Raw genomic sequence first — 22217 nt, 5'->3', positions numbered from 1 at the left:
ACATAAGATACTGTGCACACATTTGCTGTTCAATGCTATGCTATTTTGCAAACCTGGTGGTTTTATATTTTAACTTTATTCATTCCGTTTTTGTTTTTCTAGACCAAATTTCCCTGTGAAGCACTTCCTGTTCTAATTGTAGATATAGAAACCACATAAGCCACCTGACATATTTTTGTTAAGTAGGCACATGATTTTGTGCTGCTCTTAGTCTACATCTTTCATTTTGAAATTCAGCAAAATATATAGATTATATTCTATTCCTCCAGATGGCTTCTGCTCACATCATTAATATTATCTGATTCTTCAGAGTCATTGAATTGCAGGTGTATGATGTTCTGCCTAACTCTTGTGTTTCTTCTGAAATTTTGGATAAATAAGTGTGTTATACATGTGTGCATGACTATGAATGTGTGCCTCAACTTTACTGTTGTCAGAATATGGCCTCAGAATTTATGATCATGAAGAAATGGACAGGTGTTGGTCCACATGTGTATGTCAGAAATTGACCACCATTATGTGGAAGACCAGCAAGAGCTTTCAACTCCTAAGCTATATCTCCTGAACTATGTTCTTTATTTCTGATCAACATATACATTACTAATACTTTCACTTGTCTATTTTTAACTGTTTAAACATACATTCCTTTCTAGTAAAATTTAATTAATGTTGCTGTTTAAACTGGTTCACTGCATGTTTTTGCAAGATGAATACAGTACTGCAGTGAATGCATAATTCTTTGCAGTAACTTCATTAAAGAACTGTGAGTTCATTCTGTCATTTTTGTTTCCTGCTTTATTTTTGTAGCAGAGTTAGGTTCTTAACATGTAACTTTTGCTGTCCTGAAACTCATTGCATAGACTGTGCTGGCATCCAGCTCAGTGATATCCACCTGCCTGTACCTCTGCAATTAAAGACATGAGCAAATACACACAGCTTGCCGATCACTTTTGTAGTTAGTAATTTTTCATCCAGCTTTTCAGATGTATGCTCAGTACAGTTGATCTGTTTCCCCCTGCATATCCCTTTCAATTGCCATTTGTGTTGCAAGGCTATATCGTATTCTAAGGGTTCAGGAGTGACACAGGTGAACCCTGTTTCAAGGGTTCAAGTGTCAATTTTTCAAGTTTCTTCTAAACTAACATGGTGATTATATTATAAATCATGTGTCAGCAAATAAGTGAAGGAATCACCTGAATTATTTGATTATATTGTCTAGGAAGCATAACTTTACTTTGTATTGATGTCAGTATCATGCATTGTGTTGTACATATATATGTGATATTTTAGGAAGCAGTGAGTTTTGATGATGTGCATGTGAACTTCACTGCAGAAGAGTGGAATTTGCTGGATCCTTCCCAGAAAAATCTCTACAAAGATGTGATGCTGGAGACCTACTGGAACCTCACTGCTATTGGTAAGACTGATTTTTTTTTTTTTTTTTTTTGCTTCTCAAATAAGTGAAAATGTTTCTGGGTTACTGATGATCATCTCTTATTTCAATAGAGAACAAGTAATATTGAGTTGAATAAATCAGGTTCATTGCTGTGAAAATTCAGAGTAACTTGAATTTTGCCTAATTCCAATACCATATCATTGATTTTCTTGTACCTTGGTTTTAGGCTATAATTTGGAAGTCCATCATACTGAAGAACAACATCAAACTTCTAGACGTCATGAAAGGTATTTTTGGGGGGTTTCAAGACAGGGTTTCTCTGTGTAGCCCTGGCTGTCCTGGGACTCACTCTGTAGACCAGCTGGCCTCGAACTCAGAAATCTTCCTGCCTCTGCCTCCCAAGTGCTGGGATTAAAGTTGTGCACCACCACCGCCCAGCCATGAAAGGTAATTTTAATGTTTAGTCGAATACAAATATGCCTGTGAGGAAATTTTAATATGATCTGGATGCTCTAAAGGATAGCAGGTTTGTAAAATATGAGTCATTTTATTGTAGCTACGATTATAATATTCTCCCAAAACTATGTACCTCCATGTCAGTTATCTGATTGGTGTTTGCAAGGCATTTCTGTAAGCAAGAAGAGAAGGAAACAATGTCTTAAGAGATTCCTTTAATTGATTTGTATCTCCATTAGAGCTATGTTGTGGAACTACCAATTTGTATAGTCTCATAATATTTAGATGTTGCACATTGAATAGTGACAAACATGTATCCATAACCTTCTAATAATCAAATAGTCCATGATAAAGTTGGTGACACTCGTATTCTTATACTGAAATTTTTAATTTTATTGTTTTGTCAGTTTATGAGAATCGAGAATGTTATTTTGGAGAAACATTAATCACGTCTACAATGAACAAAAAGTCAATGCATATGAATTCAATGTGGAAACATTCCATTTGTTCTGCTTTTTTAATGGCAGTATCAGTTGTCAGAATGGATGAAACCATGTGAGCATAGGGATACTAAAAAAAAACAACCTCTGTCTATTTCACAACAATGAGAAGATATGTAGTATTCTGCCGTTGGTAGACTTTCTGAATATGATAGGTGTTTACAATTAATTGGTTTTCTGACTTTACCCAAATTCACACTGCAGAAAATCTTTATGGGTACTAGAAGTTTGCAGTTCTTCTGTTCATCCTGTTTCACAGTGCTGTTGTGGTGCGATGCACACTACAGGAAAAACTAAGTATGCAATCAGAGTTTTAATGCTCTTAGTTGTTCCATTTTATTCTGACCTATGAATGCATCATGTAGAAATCTCATATAGAAAAAGGATGTTATAAATGTGAGCCATGTAGTAAATACTCTTACTATCACAGGTATTTTCAAGTACAACAGTGAACATCAAGGTGATAAAAAGCATAAAATCTGAGTGTTCTTTATTATGAGACCAACTGTAAAATTTATTCATATGGATAAAATGATTGATCAGGCTAATAAATGTGGTAAAGCTTACACATGTGCCCATTACTGTTGCAGGCATGAAAGAAGTCATACTGGAGAGAAACCTTATGAATATAACCAATGTGGTAAAGCCTTTTCATATCACAGTTATCTCCAAAGACATAAAAGAACACATACTGGAGAGAAGCCTCATGAATGTAATCAATGTGGTAAAGCCTTTTCATGTCACAGTAGTCTCCAAATTCATAAAAGAACACATACTGGAGAGAAACCTTATGAATGTAATCAATGTGGTAAAGCCTTTTCACAACACAGTAATCTCCAAAGTCATAAAAGAACACATCTTGGAGAGAAGCCTCATGAATGTAATCAATGTGGTAAAGCCTTTTCATGTCACAGTAGTCTCCAAATTCATAAAAGAACACATACTGGAGAGAAACCTTATGAATGTAATCAATGTGGTAAAGCCTTTTCACAACACAGTAATCTCCAAAGTCATAAAAGAACACATCTTGGAGAGAAGCCTCGTGAATGTAATCAATGTGGTAAAGCCTTTTCAGATCACAGTAATCTCCAAAGACATAAAAGAACACATACTGGAGAGAAACCTTATGATTGTAATCAATGTGGTAAAGCCTTTTCACAACACAGTAGTCTCCAATATCATAAAAGAACACATACTGGAGAGAAACCTTGTGAATGTAATCAATGTGGTAAAGCCTTTTCATGTCACAGTCATCTCCAAAGTCATAAAAGTACACATCTTGGAGAGAAGCCTCATGAATGTAATCAATGTGGTAAAGCCTTTTCAGATCACAGTAATCTCCAAAGACATAAAAGAACACATACTGGAGAGAAACCTTATGATTGTAATCAATGTGGTAAAGCCTTTTCATGTCACAGTAGTCTCCAATGTCATAAAAGAACACATACTAGAGAGAAACCTTATGAATGTAATCAATGTGGTAAAGCCTTTTCACAACACAGTAATCTCCAAAGTCATAAAAGAACACATACTGGGTAGAAACCTTATGAATGTAATCAATGTGGCAAAGACTTTACAAGTTCCAGTTATCTCCCATATAATAAAAAACCCATACTAGAGAGAAACCTTATGAATGTAATCAGTATGGTAAAGGCTTTACACAACTGGGTCATCTGCAATATCATTAAAAATCCATACCAGAGAAAATTCTTAGATATGTAATCAATGTGGAAAAAATCATTTATAATTGAAAATTCTCCAAAGACATAAATGTTCACATACTGGAGAGAAACTGTGTGAATGTAATTAATATGGTAAAAGCCTTTTTAGAAAATTTTTGTCTCCAAAACCATAAAACAACCCATATTGGAAAGAAACATATGAATGTAATCATTGTGGTGAAAGTGTTAAAATTTTTCAAAAATTTCTCACATGCTGAGCAGAACCAAGAATACAGGTCAGCTCATTCGTGAACTCTGTGTTTCAGAAATTTGGCTGACCACAAGATGGTTGAGTATGAATAGGCTGTTGAGAATAGTCTATACAGAATATCCTCCCTGACTGTTACTTAGACCCTGTCACAAACTGAATAATATGCTGGGACTTTCCACAGGTGCTTTCCAATAACCCCCCTTGACTCCCCCTGGATCATGGTTTTTTCCTTGTGGTTTTGCCTTTAAATTCCCTGTGCCTCCAAAGCTCGGGGTCAAACCCCACTGCCCCTGCATGGGTTCTGGGTCTTGACCTCAGCATGTTGGTCAAAATATACCTCTTGCTGATTACATCAACTTCTGTGTCTTGTGAGTTATTGGGTGACCATGAATTCCTGAGGCTTGGGTGGGGGGAGTTCCTCCCTTTTGTGAGGACTTTATAGTGGTAAAAGTCTTTCTATAAAGATTTTTTCCAAAACATAAAAGAACCTGTATTGGACAGAACTATGAATGTAATCTTTGAGCTAAAGCCTTTGCATGTCCCACTAATCTCAAAAACATAAAAGATCCCACATTTGAAGAAACCTCATGAATGTGATCAACATGGTAAAGACTTTTCAGAACTTTAGCATCTCCATTATTATAAAAAAAACATGTACTGGATAGAAGCCTCATGAATATAATCAGTGTTGTAAAGCATTTGCAAGTCACAGTCATCTGCAATGACAGGAGGGGTCACATACCAGAGAGAAACCTGCTTGAATATTCACAATGTGGTAAAGACTTTGCATGTCAGAATTCTTTACACACACACAAAGAAATCACACTGGAGAGAAGCCTCATTAATGTAATCACTGTGGAAAAACTGACAATTCAGTTTTATCTGCGACTATATAATGGAACACATTCAAGAGAGTGACTCAGTGTCATCAAGGTGCTAAGCCCTTGCATGTCACAGGCATCACCAGATACATAAAAGAACACATAATGTAGAGAAACTGCATGAATGCCATGAATGAGGTAAAGTCTTTGCATGACATTGTACTCTCCAAATACTTCAAGTAACTTACTTTTCAGAGAAACCTTATGAATGTGACAAATGTGGAAAAGCCTATCACTGTAGTCTCCAAAGAGATAAAAGACCACAAATTGCACAGAATTCTTGTGAATGTACTCAATTTGGAAAATCCTTTACATGCCACAGTATTCTCTGAATAGAAACATCAACACATACTAGAGAGAAACCTTCTGAAAGTAATCAATGTGGTAAAGCGTCTACATGTCCTATTCATATTTAAATGTAAGAAAGAATTTAAAGTAGGAATATACTGTGGTGATTTAAATATGCTTGTCCCTAAGAAGTGACAATATTAGTATGTTTGGCCTTGTGGGAGTAGATATTACTGTTTTGAAGAAAGTGAACTCCTAGGGTGGTGGTCTTTGGAGCTCCGGCCAGTACAAAGACTCTCCTACCACCTGGCTGGAAGACAGTCTCTTCCTAGATGCCTTCTCATGAAAATGAGAAGCAAAACTCTCAGCTCTTTCTCCAGCATCATGGCTGCCTGCATGCTGACATTCTTCCTGCTATGTTGGTCATGAACTAAACACTTGAAAGTGTAAAACAGACTGAATTAACTATTTGCCTTTAAAACAGTTGCCTTGGTCACAGTGTCTCTTCTTAGCAATGGAAATTCTAAGACAGAAGTTGGTACCCCAGGCTTAAGTATTCTTATTGGTAGGCCTGACCATGCTTTTGTTGGAAGCAATGTGGGTTTTTAGACTTTGGATTTGTACATGCATTAAGTGGAACTTCATGGGGGGTCCTAGTACAACACATATGCGCTAAGGGTGATTTGCATTTTGTATATAATTTTTATAATGTTTTGATGAAGAATGTTACTGTCTTTTGCTCTCATCTTAAGGTAAAGAGGTTTACTTTGTTAATTGCATTGAGAAGGAAATCTCAGGAAAGCCACGCATAGTCTTTGGCCTGTGTTTTCTCTCAGGGTGTTTGTTTTGATCATGCTTAGTAATCTTAAAAAGGAAAAATATAAAATGTTAGGCTCAAAGAGAAAATCTCACCAGGAAGTTGAATGAAGCTAAATTTTATGATCAAAGATACACAATGGTATTAAAGAAATGGTGATATTATGGCAAGATTCCATCCACCTAAATATATAGATGTGATGTTCTATGCATAAGAACTGTATAATATTAGGCATTATTATTAACTGGTTATTGTTTTTATGTGCACATAAGAAGGTACAAGTATGTGTCAAAATGACAATGGACAGATTGTGGTTACTATACTGGGTTTTCAATTTAAAATCTAAAAGGATATAGGATATACTTAGGTCCAGGTATGGTGGTTGTGCCTTAAATCCCAGGAGATCAGAGTCAAGCAGATTTCTGATTCAAGTCATCCTGGTACAGAACAAGTTTTAGGTAATGAAAAGCTTAGGTATGGGCAAAGTGTTGCACACATTATATTCAAGCATTCAGGAGACAGAGCAATGCAGATCTGAGTTCAAGTTTTATCTACAGAGTGAGTTCAAGGACAGCCAAGCTTAGGCAGTGAAGTTGTTGCAAAATAGAAACCTGGTGATGATATAATAGAAGGGGCCATGTTTGGGCCCCAGCAAGCAGAGGAACTCAGAAGTTTTGTCCATGTGACTCTGCTTTTAGAGGAAAGAATAGAAGGACTGACTGAGACAATTGATGCTGGTTAGCCATAGTTAAAATATTAGTGGTGATGAAGAAACCAGCATCACTAAGGTGAAATCTTCTCAGAAGTGTTGTCTGAGAGGACAAAGAAGCTGTGTTCCAGAGGTAGCTAAGTTTGTACCTTGTTGTTCACCTGGAGTTGATCATGTGTGAGAATCACCCAGGTGGTATTGGTTTCAGAGGCATAAATGAATCTGTCATGCACAGCAGCTAAGACTTGGCCCTGTGAAGAGAGTGTAGGAGAGCAATGCAGTGATTCTTAGTTACAGCAGAAGAACCCAGTGTATTGAAGATGTCAGTCCCATGGGATGAGCAGAAAGAACAGCAGCAGCAGTAAAGTGGAGTCAAGTAGAACCTAGAGTGGAATAGATGGACGAGCAGCAGAAGTGAGCAGATCTCTTTTGAGGAGCGCAGATGATCCTGAGTGGATCCCAGATACTGGAACAAGAAGCTGTAATATTGAAGTTACCTTTGAAGCCCTAATACTTTGAGATTCCAGAGCTGTGGGGTACCTGCTCAGGTAAACAGTTTTAGGGAATAAAACCAGCCAAAGAGAAAGAATTGTGTTGTAGTGAGCAAAGCAGGAAGGAGTTGGAGATCTGAAGAATGCTTTGAGATCAGACATGAAGATGCAGTTTGGAGATTTCCTTGTTGGCTTTTGGTCTTCTTTTAGCCCAGTATTTCCTCACAATGGCATTTAAGGATAGTGAAGTACGTCCTGTGAATTTGGATGGATATGATATGCTATTTGTCTTTGATGATGTAGGGGATTACAGTTACATGATTGTATAAAACTCAAAACATACTTTGAACTTGAGGAATTTGTAGTGTCTTTCTCCAATTCATTTGATTAATTTTGTTCAAAATTGATTTTGCTATATTTTAAAGTGACTACATCAGCTTGCTCCTTTGGTCCATCTGCTTGGAAAATCTTTTTACGTTTCATTACCTGGAATTGATGCTATTCTCAATGTTGAGCTATAGTTTTTGTATGCAATTGAAGGATAGATTTTACTAGCATCTATTTGGTTAGCCTTTGTCTTTTTACTGGTGAACTGTGATCATTGATACTGAGAGAGTCAATGAACAGTGATTGTTAACTCCTTGTATTTTGTTGTTGCTGCTGCTGGTGGTGGTGCTGGTGTTGGGGTAATTGTGTGTTTTCCTTTCTTTTGCAGATAATACAAGATTATTTACGACCTATATTTTCATGTGTATAGTTAATTTCCTTGAAGATCATCTGCAAATTTAAAATATCCTCATTTATATGTTTATTGGCTTTTGATCTTTGTAGCTTTTAGTATTTTTTCTTTGTGCTGGATGTTTTGATTATTGTACACGAAAGAGACTTCATTTTAGGGTCCATTCTGTTAGGTGTTTTCATGATTCTTTTACTTTGATAGGCACCTCCCTCCTTATTTTGGAAATTTTTCTTCTAAGATTTTGTTATCATTATTTTCTGAGAATTTGATCTAATATTGTTTTTCCTCTAGTCCTAGTATCCTTATATTTTATCCTTTCACAGTGTCCTAGATATTCTGGATATTTTATGTCAGGAAGTTTTATGTTTAACATTTTCTTTGTGTGATATTTCCATACCTTCTATTGTATCTTCATTGCTTGAGATTTGTCATTCATCTCTGTATTCTGTTTGTGAATCTTGCCTCCGTAGTTCTTCTTTGCAGTCTTAAAGGTTTGTTTCCATCATTCCCTCAGTTTGTGATTTTGTTATTGTTTCTATTTCCTTCTAATCTTGGTTTGTTTTTCTTGGCTTTATTTATTTATTTTCATTTGTTTTGAAACAGGGTTTCTTTGTATAGCCCAGGTTATCCTGGTACTCACTCTGTAGACCAGGATGGCCTCAAACTCAAAAATCCACCTACCTCTGCCTCCCAAGTGCTTGGATTAAAGGTGTGTGCCACCACTGCCCAGCTCTTGCCTTTATTTATAAGATTGATTGGTTTCTTCCACTTTTTTGTTTGTGTTTTTCTGCTGTCTTTGAAGTATTTATTGATTTACTCCAACTGTTTGTGTTTTTCTGAATTTCTTTAAGTTAAATAGTCATTTCTACTTTAAGGGCCTTCATCATCTTCATGCAGTTGGTTTCAAAGCCTTTTTCTTGTACTTCAGCTGTGTTGTTGGATTATCTAAGACCTTCTTTGGCAATATAAATGGGCTCACACTCATTAACTTGTGGGTGATATATGTTAGTCCTTATTACATGATCAAGTACAAACATCATGGAATGGAATGTGGCTATAATTTCTGGAAGAGAAAAGGTCCATTTTATGTCAATGTACTTAATATAAAGTAGTTTGTGTTCACACAATGAAATTTATGGTGGGACCCACCATAGGGTTTATGATGATAGATTCCATGAAGTATTCAGCTAACATTTAACCCAATGTTTGATTAATGCCATGATTGTTTTTTTCTCCTTAAATTGGACAGAGAGGCAAGTGAAGCACTTTTTAAAATAAGTTACGTTTGTTGTGATGATGGTTTTAATAATGTCACTTCCAATCATTAACACTGGAATCACCATTACCAAATTTAAAAAAAAAAAACTTGTGGTGACAGGGGATTAATTTTTTAATTTGCCAGTGTGTATTTATTCAGATCAGGTGAATGAAGACAAACTAGATTAATAGGTATAATTTTGGAACTTTAGCATAATCGACAAAATGTTGAATTTCCAACTTTGGAGATCTGTCCAATGCACTTTCAGTGTTAAGTCAGGTCAGATGATTGAGACACAGGTCATTGGCTGTAACTGTGTGTGTCATGTTACAGATCACAGAAGCTAACATTGCACATAGCAGCCAGGTCAAAGAGTAGTGAATTAATGCCACTTTCTCTGCCAGGAAGCCATCTGCTCTTTTTCAAACTCAATGTAGATATATATTTTTTCAATTCTATTTCTATTTTTTCTTTTTAGTTAAATTTTAAAATTTTTTTTTACATTCCAAAGTTGCCTCCCTTTCTGGTCCCTCTTCCCTGAGGTCTTCTCCCCATCTTCCTCCCTGCTGCCTCTGAGAGGTTTCTCTCACACCTGCCCACCCACCAACACCTCATCTCCACCAGCTTCCCTTTTCCCTGGGGCATCAAGCTTCTACAGGGTTAAGTACATCCTCTCCCATTGTGGCCAGACAAGGCAGTCCTCTGCTGCACACATGCCTGGGGCAATGAACCATCCCCTATATGCTTCCTGGTTTTTGGCTTAGACTCTGGAATCCCTAAAGTGTCCAGGTTAGTTGACACTGTTATTCTTCCTATGGGGTTGCCATCCTTTTCACCTCATTAAATTTTTCCTCTGACTCTTACATATGAAACATTTCACCTGAGAGAGAGAGAGAGACAGAGAGAGAGAGAGAGAGAGAGAGAGAGAGAGAGAGAGAGAGAATAGATAAAGAAAATCAACAAGATAGGAAAACTTTTAGCCAAAGTAATAAAAGGACACATTGACAATATCCTAATTACCAAAATCATAAATGAAAAGGGAGACATACAATTATATATATATCTTCTCTGCAGCATCTCATGTCATCTTCTCCAAAATTGACCATGTAATCTACCACAAATCTTCGGGCAGTGGTGACACACTCCTTTAATCCCAGGACTTGGGAGGCAGAGGCAGGTGGATTTCTGAGTTCCAGGCCAGCCTGGTCTACAGAGTGAGTTGCAGGACAGTCAAGGCTACACAGAAAATCAAAGTCTCAAAAAATCGACAAAAAAATCTGTCACAAATCAAGCCTCATCAGATACAAGAAGACTGAAGTATTCTCATGCATCTTATGAAATCAGTACAGAATAACCTGGACTTCAATAATAACAAAAACATCAGAAAGCCACATACTGAACAACATTCTACACAATGATAACTTGCTCAGGGAAGAAATAAAAAATAAAATACTTTCTAGAAGTCAATGAGAATGAAAACACAACATACCCAAACATGCGACACAGTAAAATAAAATCAGTGGTAAGAGAAAAGTTCATAGCACTAAGTGCCCTCATAAATATATCAGAGAGATCCTACAGGAGAAACTTCAGAGCACACAAGAAAGCTTTAGAACAAACAGAAGTAAACACACCTAAGAGACATAGACCTTTTGATTATTTAAGGAAATAATCAAACTCAGGGCAGAAATGAACCAATTACAAACAAAGAGGACAGTGCACAGACTCAAAAAAACCAAGAGCTGGTTCTTTGACAAAATCAATAAGATAGAAAAGCCATTAGCCAGACTAACCAGAGAGCACAGAGACAGTATCCAAATTAACAAAATCAGAGGTGAAAAGGGAGGCCTAACAGGAGAAACTGAGGAAATTTTTAAAAATCATTAGTTCTTTCTATAAACTGGAAAATCTAGATGAAATGTGTAGCCAGAGAAAAGGATAATTATCTAGACAGATACCATACACTTAAGCTAAATCAAGATAAGGTAAATTATCTAAACTATAGTATAACCCCTTAGGAAATCAAAACAGGCATTATAAACCTCATGTCCAACAGAAGGCAAGGACTAGGTAGTTTTAGTGCAGCATTCTACCAGACCTTCAAAGAAGAGCTAAGACCAATACACCTTGGACAATTCCACAAAATAGAAACAGAAGGAATGCTACCTAATTCATTCTACATATATTTGTTTTAAAAGTCAATTATTGATTTCAAATGCAATACTGCTATACTCTCTTTTTGGTTCTCATTTGCCTTCAATCCCAAGTCATTAAGAATTTCTTTCCAGGCTGGAGAGATTGTTCAGTGGTTAAGAGCATTGACTGCTCTTCCAGAGGTCCTGAGTTCAATTCCCAGCAACCACATGGTGGCTCACAACCATCTGTAATGGGATCCAATGCCCTCTTCTGGTGTGTCTGAAGACATCAACAGTGTACTCAAAATAAAATAAATCTTTTTAAAAGAATTTTTCCACTTTTTCAAACTCCTTCTTATTATTTATTTCTTTTTATAGGAATGTTGCCTGTATCTGAGGCTTGCCTCTGTATGTAATTGAAAATTACTTTGAGCACCCAATCCTTTCTTTTCTGCTCAGTGCTGCAAAGAATGTTGTTTGGAGCCTTTGACAGCTGTTTATTGTGAATCATAGATTTTGAATATTGAGGCAAGGCTCTACCAGCAACTCTATCCAACTATCCTCCCTTGAAAAGAACTGTCTTGGCCTGCTATTCCATGTTAGTAGAAATTGAACATGCCATGCCAGGGAAATGTTAGTGATCCCCAAAATGAAAACACACAGGAGCTGATCTGATGCAACACCCAGCAGGGTCTTTCTTCTATTTGAGCTAGCTTGCCTCCATCCCCAATGCACCAGCATCAGCCAAGACTTTTTTGGTCATGGTGGAGCCTCAAATATCTATCAGGGAAAAGTTTAATTGTAAGCAGCAAGTAGAAAGTATGTGTGCAAGCATCTAATTGGAAAGCTGCTGTGGCCTTTAACATAATTGTCTGGTGCTGGGAGTCACATCATAAACTTAACTTCACCTCCCCTCTGCATTAGTGGTTGTTAGGCATTGTCTTGTAACCCTAGGGGCAGGTTTGTTGGGGGAATAACCTGGAGACCCTGGTATTGTTGAGGGTGTACCTTGAAAACTCTAGTATTGTTTGGGATTAGCCTAGAGAGTAGAGATAGGCTTGGGTTTTGCTGGGGAGGGGGCAACTTGGAAACTAATGCTAGGTACCTGAGTTGCCTAGAAGCCTGTAGTGTCTATTCCTGTACAATGCCCCTGGTATTATACATGCACCTAGGACTTCCTGGTACAGGCCCTATCATCAAATGACTAAGGAAGAAATAACTAGGTCCTGCTTTACTAAGGGTTCTGCCTGTTATGCAGGCCCCATTCAAAAGTGAACGACTGCAGCATGAAAACATGTTTCTTGGACAATCCTGAAAGACAGCAGTAAAGGGAAATCACCACAGTTCAGAGCTTCATGCAGTGGTCATGCTCATGCATTTGTTGGGAAATGTGTGATTATTCATTGAATCATCAGCTATAAACAGTGGGACGGCTTAACTCTCAGAGACTTGGAGACGGAACGATTAGAATATTGTTGAGAAAGATATAAAAGGAAGAAGTATGTGGATAGATCTCTCACAATGGTCAAAGAAGCCGGGCAGTGGTGGAACACGCCTTTAATCCCAGTACTTGGGAGGCAGAGGCAGGGGAATGATGGCGATAGAATAACTATCAATAATCAATGCTGATCTATAATCAATAATCAATAAAAGATAATCAATAATTATCAATACCGAGGCAGATGCAGAAGGAGGTTGGTGATGAAATAACTGTCAATAATCAATGCTGATCAATAATCAATAAATGGTAATCCATAATTATTAATTCTAATTGATAACCAATAACGTTCAATAACTGATGGTGCACACTTTTAATCCCAGCATTCAGGAGGCAGAGGCAGGTGAGTGACAGTGATGGAGTAACGATTGATCATCCTGTTAATAAATAATCAATACTAATCAATGGCCAATAATCAATACTAGTCAATAACCAAAAGTGATCAATAGTCATGATAATCAGTAATTGATAGTGTCCCATGTAAATGCTGATCAAAAGTTAAGTTTAGCTGAGTATACACTCAGTAACCAAGTAGTTAGAGTGATATATTCTGTGGGAAGTCAGCTGTGTCCTCAGCTATATCTGTCATTTTCCAATGGGACCATGAACATAGTGTCCATGGTGGACGCAGTGGGGTTTATTCATGGATACAACAGTAGCGTCGTCCTCTCACCAAGCCTGACATGGCCACATCTGCTGGTGATTTCCAGATCTACCAGCAGTAGAGACCAACACTGAGCCCTAGATATGGAACTGTATCCTGGGTTGACCAGCCAGTGACTTGGTGGCAGGTTGACTACATCAGATCTTTTCTCTTGGGCAAAGGACAAAGCTTTCTCCTTCCTGGAATAGATACATATTCTGCTTATGATTTTGACTTTCATGCACATATTGCTTCTGCCAAATCCATGATCCATGGACATACTGAGTGCCTTATTCACCACAACCGCATTCCACACAGTATTGCTTCTGACCAAGGAACTCATTTCACAGCAGAGAAGTGAGACAGTGGGACAATGGTCATGGATTCTAATGGTATTGATTACCATTAATACCATATTCCTTGTTGCCATAAAGCTGCTGAACTAATAGTAAAATAGAATGACCTTTAGAAGACATTTTTACACAGCTGGTTATGGGACAGCCACCTGGAGAGCTGGGCAGGGTCCTAGGCTGTATGTATTTTGACTCATCTTCCAGTATTTGATACAGTTTCTCTCACAGCCAAGATCCATGATTTCAGGAATCAAGGTTTTGGAAAACCTGTGTGAATGTTGCAGGCCACAAGGCTCAGTGGAACTCAGCTCAAAATGCAGGGCTCCCTTTATCAGCAGGGCTTCCATTTCTCTGCCTGACTTTGTCTGGATTATGTCCCTGAACACAGGTGGCTGTCCTTATCTAATAAATATCTTTTTGCAGAGCTGCTTAAACTTAGCACACAAGTTGCATTCTGGATTCCCTGTGCACATGAAGCACATGTATCTGCTGCATTATAAGAAAAGAGAGTTGAAGTTCAATAGCATGAGACAGGATATTTGAATAATTCTATAAATCTGTGCATTTGATGGTAGAAACTCCTGTGATCATTTAAATCAGGAAGCATGCATAGTTAGTGTAACAACGAACACAATCTATTATTGAGAAGTTCTCTTTCATACTGAGATGGTCTTTCATATTTGCTGAGTATAGGTTTTAGATTTGACCTCAGTATTTAATAAGCTTGTTAGTTTTTCTCAGCTGTATATAGACCCTGCCATGCTGAAGTATTCCAGGGACTTTTCTTTCATCTGGGATATTGAGATGCATCTATATATGACAAAGAGAATCAGGAGTAAGAATTTATTTTCTAAGTAACATGTCACAAGATCAAACATAATTTTTGAGGACTCTTGTCCCTTCACTTGCTAAAGAGTCACACTGCATTTTGAAAGTGATCATAGTCATACATGCCGGCTTAAAATTCCACATTTAGCAAAATCAACTTCTGTTGATCTTCTGTTAAGGTCTATTGAAATTTCTTGTCTAGGTCATCACTTGATCTTCTGAAGAATCTCTGTATATTCAAGGTTTTCTTTGTCCTATTTTCCCTCTTTGTGAACATTACTCCATATCCTTGCTTGGACTGAGTGTGACTTCCCATAGAAGCTCTGAGAGAATCATCCCTGTATTCTGACTCTCCTCAATGTAGACTGGACATAGGATAGAACAAAACTTAGATTATACACAGTTTTTCATAAATGTTGATCTGAAGACAAATACTTTAATCCCATAAGTTTTTCCCTAAACATTTATGATCTAAGTGCCTAAAATACTTCCATCGGCTTTGTATGCTTTCTTTTCTTCTCATTTGGAAAATTTCCATCGTAATCTATATATAACTCTTTTATTAAAGCCATTTAGGTAATTTAACATTTTATAAATGTTAACACCATAAGGTACAATAGGCTTAACAGAAAAAATTCACAATCTTTTGTGAAAATATTTATTCAGGAGTGGGAAGTAAGCAATTTATATCTCCTCTTTCTAAGTTCTCATTGGCACCGAATTTAAAAATTATCATAGTTCACCCTATGATAACAATGAGATAAGTGGTTTTACATACAGAAAACTGACAAATTGTTCCTTATGAGACTGTAGACATCCTGCAATCAGTCACATTAAAAATACTGAGGTGGTGGCGCATGCCTTTAATCCCAGCACTTGGGAGGCAGAGGCAGGCGGATTTCTGAGTTCGAGGCCAGCCTGGTCTACATAATGAGTTCCAGGACAGTCAGGGATACACAGAGAAACCCTGTCTCGAAAAACCAAAAATAAATAAATAAATAAATAAAAATAAAAAATAAAAAAATAAAAAAAAATAAAAATACTTTACTCAGTATATCTGGAGACAAATTTACATTACGTACACAGTTATTCCCTTTCCAAGTTGTACAAATACTGGCCAGCCATGCCATGGGTTTTTGTTTTGTTTTGTTTTGTTTTGTTTTGTTTTGTTTTGTTTTGATAGAGGCTTAGTAACAATTAAAAAGCCCTGCTGTGATTATTTTAATTCAACAAAGCTGAAGGTATGAAAATGGTTGTGGTTTAATTTAGAAGATAAGATAAGCCCTGTGCTGGATCTGCCTATCTTTGTATATTTATCTGTTTTTAAAGAGGTTTTACTAGACATAAATATCTTTTAAATTATTAACATGTTTATGCCTGCATAAAATTTAAAGTATGTGTATATCATAATTAAAAACATAGATGTTTTATTCTTGTATCAGTAAGGACAATGTCCAGTATTAATAACATCTTCTGGTCTTGGAGTAGTGAACTCTTTAAAACATGTTACCTATTCCAAAGAAAGATTCAGACCCATATTATAAGTTTATATTTATTGTACCTGTGTGGATAAATTGATTAAATATATTTTTGTACTTTCATATCAATTTTTAAGTTTATTTTCTTTAGGAACAAAATGAACTAGGATCAAGTTAACAAGTTTAATTTACTTGTAATTCATTTGCTATTAAGTACATCATGTGAATAAGAAACCATATCTCATGTGTATATTCTACATGTAATTAATAAAAAGTCAAAATTTATAAGCCATGACTTTTTGTCTTTTGATTGTCTGGGATTCCTTTTTCAGAATTTTCATTGTCAAGTGAAAGCTTCACATAGAAATCTTTAGTAAGCATATTTTTAGGATGGGAATAAAGTAAACCAGACATGTCTAGAGCAGAAGAATACTGAAGCACATTTTATCTCAGAGGAAAATTAACTGCAGAAATAGCTGACAGTGAGACCCAGCATAGGGTAGCATAAATGTTCTTTGCTGGCAGCAGGCTGTGTGGCTCTTGGCAACTTATCCTTTGATTATCTGTTGGGTTCTGTGAATATTGAAGTCTTTTCTTCCTTTGTTCGTATGCTAGTTTTGGAGGCAAATGGCTGGACAAACTTTAGGTTATTTGAGAAGCCTTTCTCTAAGTAAGAGAGAAGCTATCAGAATAAGAATAAAAGAAACCATTAAGATATGAAATGAATACCTTGTAGGCCTGATATTTCTTCTTTGTGTAATAGGGATAATATTGACTCAGTGGGGCCATCAAGAATAATGGTGGCCACCATAACCTTAACCCCGAGCCTAACCCAATCCTAACCCTCACCTCTTAATTTCCTAACCTCCTAAACCTAATTCTAAGAACACTTATCCTAATCCTAACCATGACTGTCTAATCCCCTAACCCTAACTCAAACCCTGCTTGCTGTGGGGCATATTTCTTAATTACAACTTTTGAAGTGAGAAACCCTTTATTAATCTTCTTCTTTTGAGATGTTCAGATCCACCTTTAATCTGGGCTATAGATTCTTTTGACAACCTACGTATATAAAGGACTTCGAATAGGGTGGTGTTTTGTTTTTTGTACTTGCCCTACTTTTTTTTTTTTTTTACAAAACAAAGGTGATTCGTTTGTTTATTTATGTTTTAAAACTGGTATTAGTAAGTACTTATTTCAGCATGTTGGTGGTGGCACACACCTTTAATCCCAGCACTTGGGAGGCAGAGGCAGGTGGATTTCTGAGTTCGAGGCCAGCCTGGTCTACAGAGTGAGTTCAAGGACAGCCAGGGATACAAAGAGAAACCCTGTCTCAAAAAACCAAAATAATAATAATAATAATAATAATAATAATAATAATAATAATAATAATAACAATTACTCTTTGGGGCCAGGTGTGGTGGTGCCTGAATTCCAATACTCCAATGCTTTGGAGGAGAAGACAGGAGAGCTTGAGGTCAGTGAGCTTGAGGTCAGCCTGGGCCCATAACTACTTTTGGGGTAACCTACACTTCAGCAGTCAATGCTAACCAATAATCAATAATCAATTGTAATCAATAGCCAATAATGATAAATAATTGATGGTGCATGCCTTTAATCCCAGCACTTGGGAGGCAGAGGCAGGCAGATTTCTAAGTTCAAGGCCTGCCTAGTCTACACAGTGTGTTCCAGGTCAGCCAGGGCTACACAGAGATGGTGGCCAGCCTGAGACTACATTTCCCATAAGAACTAGTGCCAAGATGGCTGTCGGAGAACTAACTGCATATGCCTAGCAAACTCAATCCAAGATGGTGGCCGGCCTTCAAACTACATATTCCATAATGTCGTGAGGAAAAAGCAACATGGCGTCCAGCCAGAGACTACATTTCCCATGAAGGCTTGGGGCCGGCGCACACATCATGTGTTTGGAGATCCCCTTGGAGCTGATTGCCTTCACCTCCAGCCCAGAGACCTATGCTGCCACTGTTGTGGTGATCCAGGAGGAGCACAGGGGTGCGGATGGCATCAGTGGGCTTCTTCTGAAATCACAAACTGTGGGACGCGATCCAATAGCCGCTGCCAAAGAATGGGGAGATGACCGGAGCTTCCAGGTACAGTGTCAGGCGGGTGGAAGCAGATGTTCCGGGCTACCAGTGACCGTGTGGAGGCCCCTGTGAATCTGAGGCTGGGGGATGACTGGAGCTGCCTCCAATTACTGGCTGGAGGACCTATGGACATGCCCCCAGACTTGTATAAAGGAGAACTGTATTGTGTTGTGCATTATTATTGAAAGACCCCCAGAAGGGGAGACCCTCACTCTAGTCTTGGGAGATGGAGGCCAGCAAACAGAAAGAGGCTTTATTTCAGGAATCAGCCGGGCTGAGGTCAAGATTCATAATGAGGGGTGTTGATATCCAGGCCAGGGGGAGAAGGGAATTTAAATGGAAAAACCACAAACCACGGTGGTGAATGGGAAATCAAGGAAGAACATCATAAAAATAGTGAAAAGTCCCAACCCATTATTCAGTCGGTCATGTGGGAAACATCCTGTACATATTTTTCTCAAGAATGTAATCTTGCTCAACCATCTACTTTGTGGTCAGCCAGTTCCAGGAACGACCCAGCTGACCTGTGATTTTAGTTCTGCTTTCTTTGTGGTCAACTGGTTCCTAGAACTTGGAGCTAGTGAACCGGCTGGCATACATGCTTGGCTCAGCTCTAGGGGTCATAAAAATTTCCCATACCCTTTATAAATTTTTATATCTTTCAATTTTCACCTGGTTATCATTTACATGAGGACACAAGGGTCACCAGTGTGTGTGAAACTGACCATCGATGGACTGTGATTACTATTCTGGGCTTTCATTTTAAGATCTAAAATAAAGTACTTAAGTACAAGCATGGAGGTACATGCCTTAAATCCCAGGAGATGAGCATCAAGCAGATCTCTGATTCAATCATCCTGGTACAGAACAAGTTTTAGCTAAAGAAAAGCTTAGATACACTCAAAGTGTTATACATGTATTACCCAGCATTCATGAGACAGAGCCATGTAGATCTGAGTTCAAGGTTCATCTACAGAGCAAGTTCAAGCACAGCAAACTTAGGCAGTGAACTTGTTGAAAAATATAAAGCTGGTGATGATGTAATAGAAGGGGCCATGTTCCAGCCCAAGCAAGCAGAGGAACTCAGCAGCTTTGTCCATGTGGCTCTGGGAGGAAAGAATAGAAGGGATGACTGAGACAATTGACGATGGTTGGCTGTAGTTAAAAAAAATTAGTGGGGATGAAGAAGAAACCAGCATCACTGAGGTGAAATCTTCTGGTGAGTGTTTTCTAAGAGGACAAAGAAGCTGTGTTCCAGAGATAGCCAAGGTTGTCCCTTGTTGTGCACCTGGAGTTGATCATGTGTGAGAATCACCCAGGTGGTACTGGTTTTAAAGGCATAAATGAATCTGTCATGCAGAGCAGTTAAGGCTTGGCATGGTGAAGGGAGTGTACAAGAGGAACACAGTGAATCTCAGTTGCAGGGGAAGAACCCAGCATATTGAAGATGCCAGTCCCATGGGATGAGCAGAAAGAACAGCAGCAGCAGTAAAGTGGGGTTAAGCAGAACCTAGTGTACTACAGAGGGAAGAGCTGATGAAGTGACCCAATCTCTTGTGTGGATCCCAGATACTAGAATAAGAAACTATAATATTGAAGTTACCTTTGAAACCCTAATATTTTGAGATTCCAGAGCTGTGGGGTACCTGCTCAGGAAAACAGTTTCAGACAGTGCAGTAACAGTTAGTGAGGTAGGTCTTTGGACAAAGTACCTTTTCTACTGAAATGCATGGCTTGTGCTTGAACAGGAGCATGTTTCAATAATAAGGACCAAAGGCACAAAGATGAGTTTGTAAAGCCAAATCAATTCTGTTTCTGAGAGTGCACAAAGTCCACTTGAGCAAACATCCTATGACAAGCCTCTCTTGTCAACAGCCAGTCAATGTACAACTGCAGGGTTAAGCTACATATTGATAACTAATACACCTTACAAAGAAAAAGTTAGTCTACCCATCATGGTTGTCAGTTGATTTTGTCCCTTTGATTGGTTCCTTCAGATTATGCCAGTCATGTAGTTTAAAAAATATTAAGCTGCAGACCTGTATGTTAATGACCCAATCTTGCTGTAAATGCAATAAATACACAGCACCCCTAGACTTGGTCTCTCAGATTCGATCTCACGTGAGGCTGATTAGCAAGAATCCTTATTACAGAGCTCATAATAAAAACCTCCATGTGTTTGCATTGCTATAGGCTCCTTGTTGGTCATTGGGGTCTCTCTGACTTGGACATAACATCTTAGTGCATTGACTAGAACCCCAAGAACCCAGGACTCCCAACTTAAGGATTGAAAGGCCGGTTTTTAATATCCACCATTGTTTCTGTGTCAGGGGATTGTCTGCCAGATATGAGTCTGTGTGCCTTGGTTTTCAGATTTGTCTTGAGTATTTGTGGAGGGAGATGACTAAATTGAACCTGGAACCCTGCTACAGTGGATACGCTGGAGAGTCATAGCCCCGAAGTGCTTTGAAGATGTTCCAGAGCCTGGTATAGTGGATGGTGTTTCTCTGGTCTTAATTTCTGGGAAGGTTAGAGCAGACTTGGAGCCCTGCTTCAGGGCTCACAGCTGCCATCCTGTCTTCATTTTCTCCTCTGTCCAAGTGGAGGAATCTGCTGGGTAGCCTCTACTGCCCCCTTGTGGCTGTCTATTTTGTGTGTGGCACTTTGTCATTCTCTCACTGAGGAAATGAGACAGATTCCACCCTAGTCTATTTAGTTACTAGCCCCACACCTTGGGTTAAATCCTTCTTAACAACAGGACCTAGACCCATTGACTAGTCCATGATAGAGAGCTCTTAGAGACAGCATCCACGGCAAAAATCAGGCTCTGTTTACCTTATTTTAAAGGGTAGAAAGACAAAGACCTCATTTTCCACCTCCAGAACTACCCTCTGCCTAGGTCATATGTGACTCTAGTTTTGCAATTGGAGCTGTCATCAGATGGAAGTTCATTCTTCATCAACATTCAAAAAATTAGCATATCTTCCTTGGACAAGAGGTCTTGTCTTATTGGTGGCCATTTCCAGTTGTGAGGGACAATCTGCTTTTCTGTCCACCTTCCAGCTGTTTTAGCCTCCTCTTTGGTAGCACTGGCCTGGGAACTGAGGGTTAAAGAAACTCACCCAGGTCAGCACAGCCTCTGACCTCCCCATTCCAGTGTATCCTTCCCTGCTCTGAGCCAGGTGCCCTCCCTATTTTGTCCTTGCTCAGCCACAAATCCAATTCCCTCTTGTGTTGTCAGAGTTTCCTGTAATTGATATGGTTAACTCATTGGTTTTTGGTTGTTACAACTTCCTCATTTATTATTGTGTCTGTGTCATAGTTGTCTTAAATTCTCAGCATTTCAGAGCTACAGTCATCTGAAGTAACGTCAATTGAGGGCGTGCCCTCATCAGAATGGCTGGTTGCTATGTCTGTAAGAGATAGTGTTGATGATTGATTAGGAAGGCTCTTCCACTGAGGGTGGCAATATCCCTAAGCAATTGGTCCTGGGCTGGATGAGAGAGCAGGCTGAGCATGAGACAGTGAGCAAGCAAGAGAGCAAGCCAGGAGACAGTGTTTGTCCATGCTTTTTGCCTTCATTTTCTAATCTAAGCTTCAAAATGATGGCCTGTGATCTGACAGAACCATGTACAACAAACATTTATTGCCTGAGATGCTTTTTCTTAGAAGATTCAATCACAGCAGCAGGGTAGCAAGTTAGAACAACA

General features: G+C 38.3%; 1 protein-coding gene across 1 annotated transcript in view; it reads left to right on the top strand.

Moving 5' to 3' along the window:
• The window catches only part of LOC143437290 (uncharacterized), a 362341-nt gene that overhangs the window by 198613 nt on the left and 141511 nt on the right, over positions 1 to 22217 (top strand). The window contains 1 exon segment of the mRNA XM_076922101.1: positions 3428 to 3595. Within this exon segment, the coding sequence (XP_076778216.1) occupies positions 3428 to 3595 (168 nt within the window).

Source organism: Arvicanthis niloticus, chromosome Y (genome assembly GCF_011762505.2).
Source record: "Arvicanthis niloticus isolate mArvNil1 chromosome Y, mArvNil1.pat.X, whole genome shotgun sequence".
Classification (NCBI taxonomy): Eukaryota; Metazoa; Chordata; class Mammalia; order Rodentia; family Muridae; genus Arvicanthis; species Arvicanthis niloticus.
The sequence above is the reverse complement of the archived record's forward strand: the minus strand, read 5'-3'. Positions and strand labels throughout refer to the sequence as shown.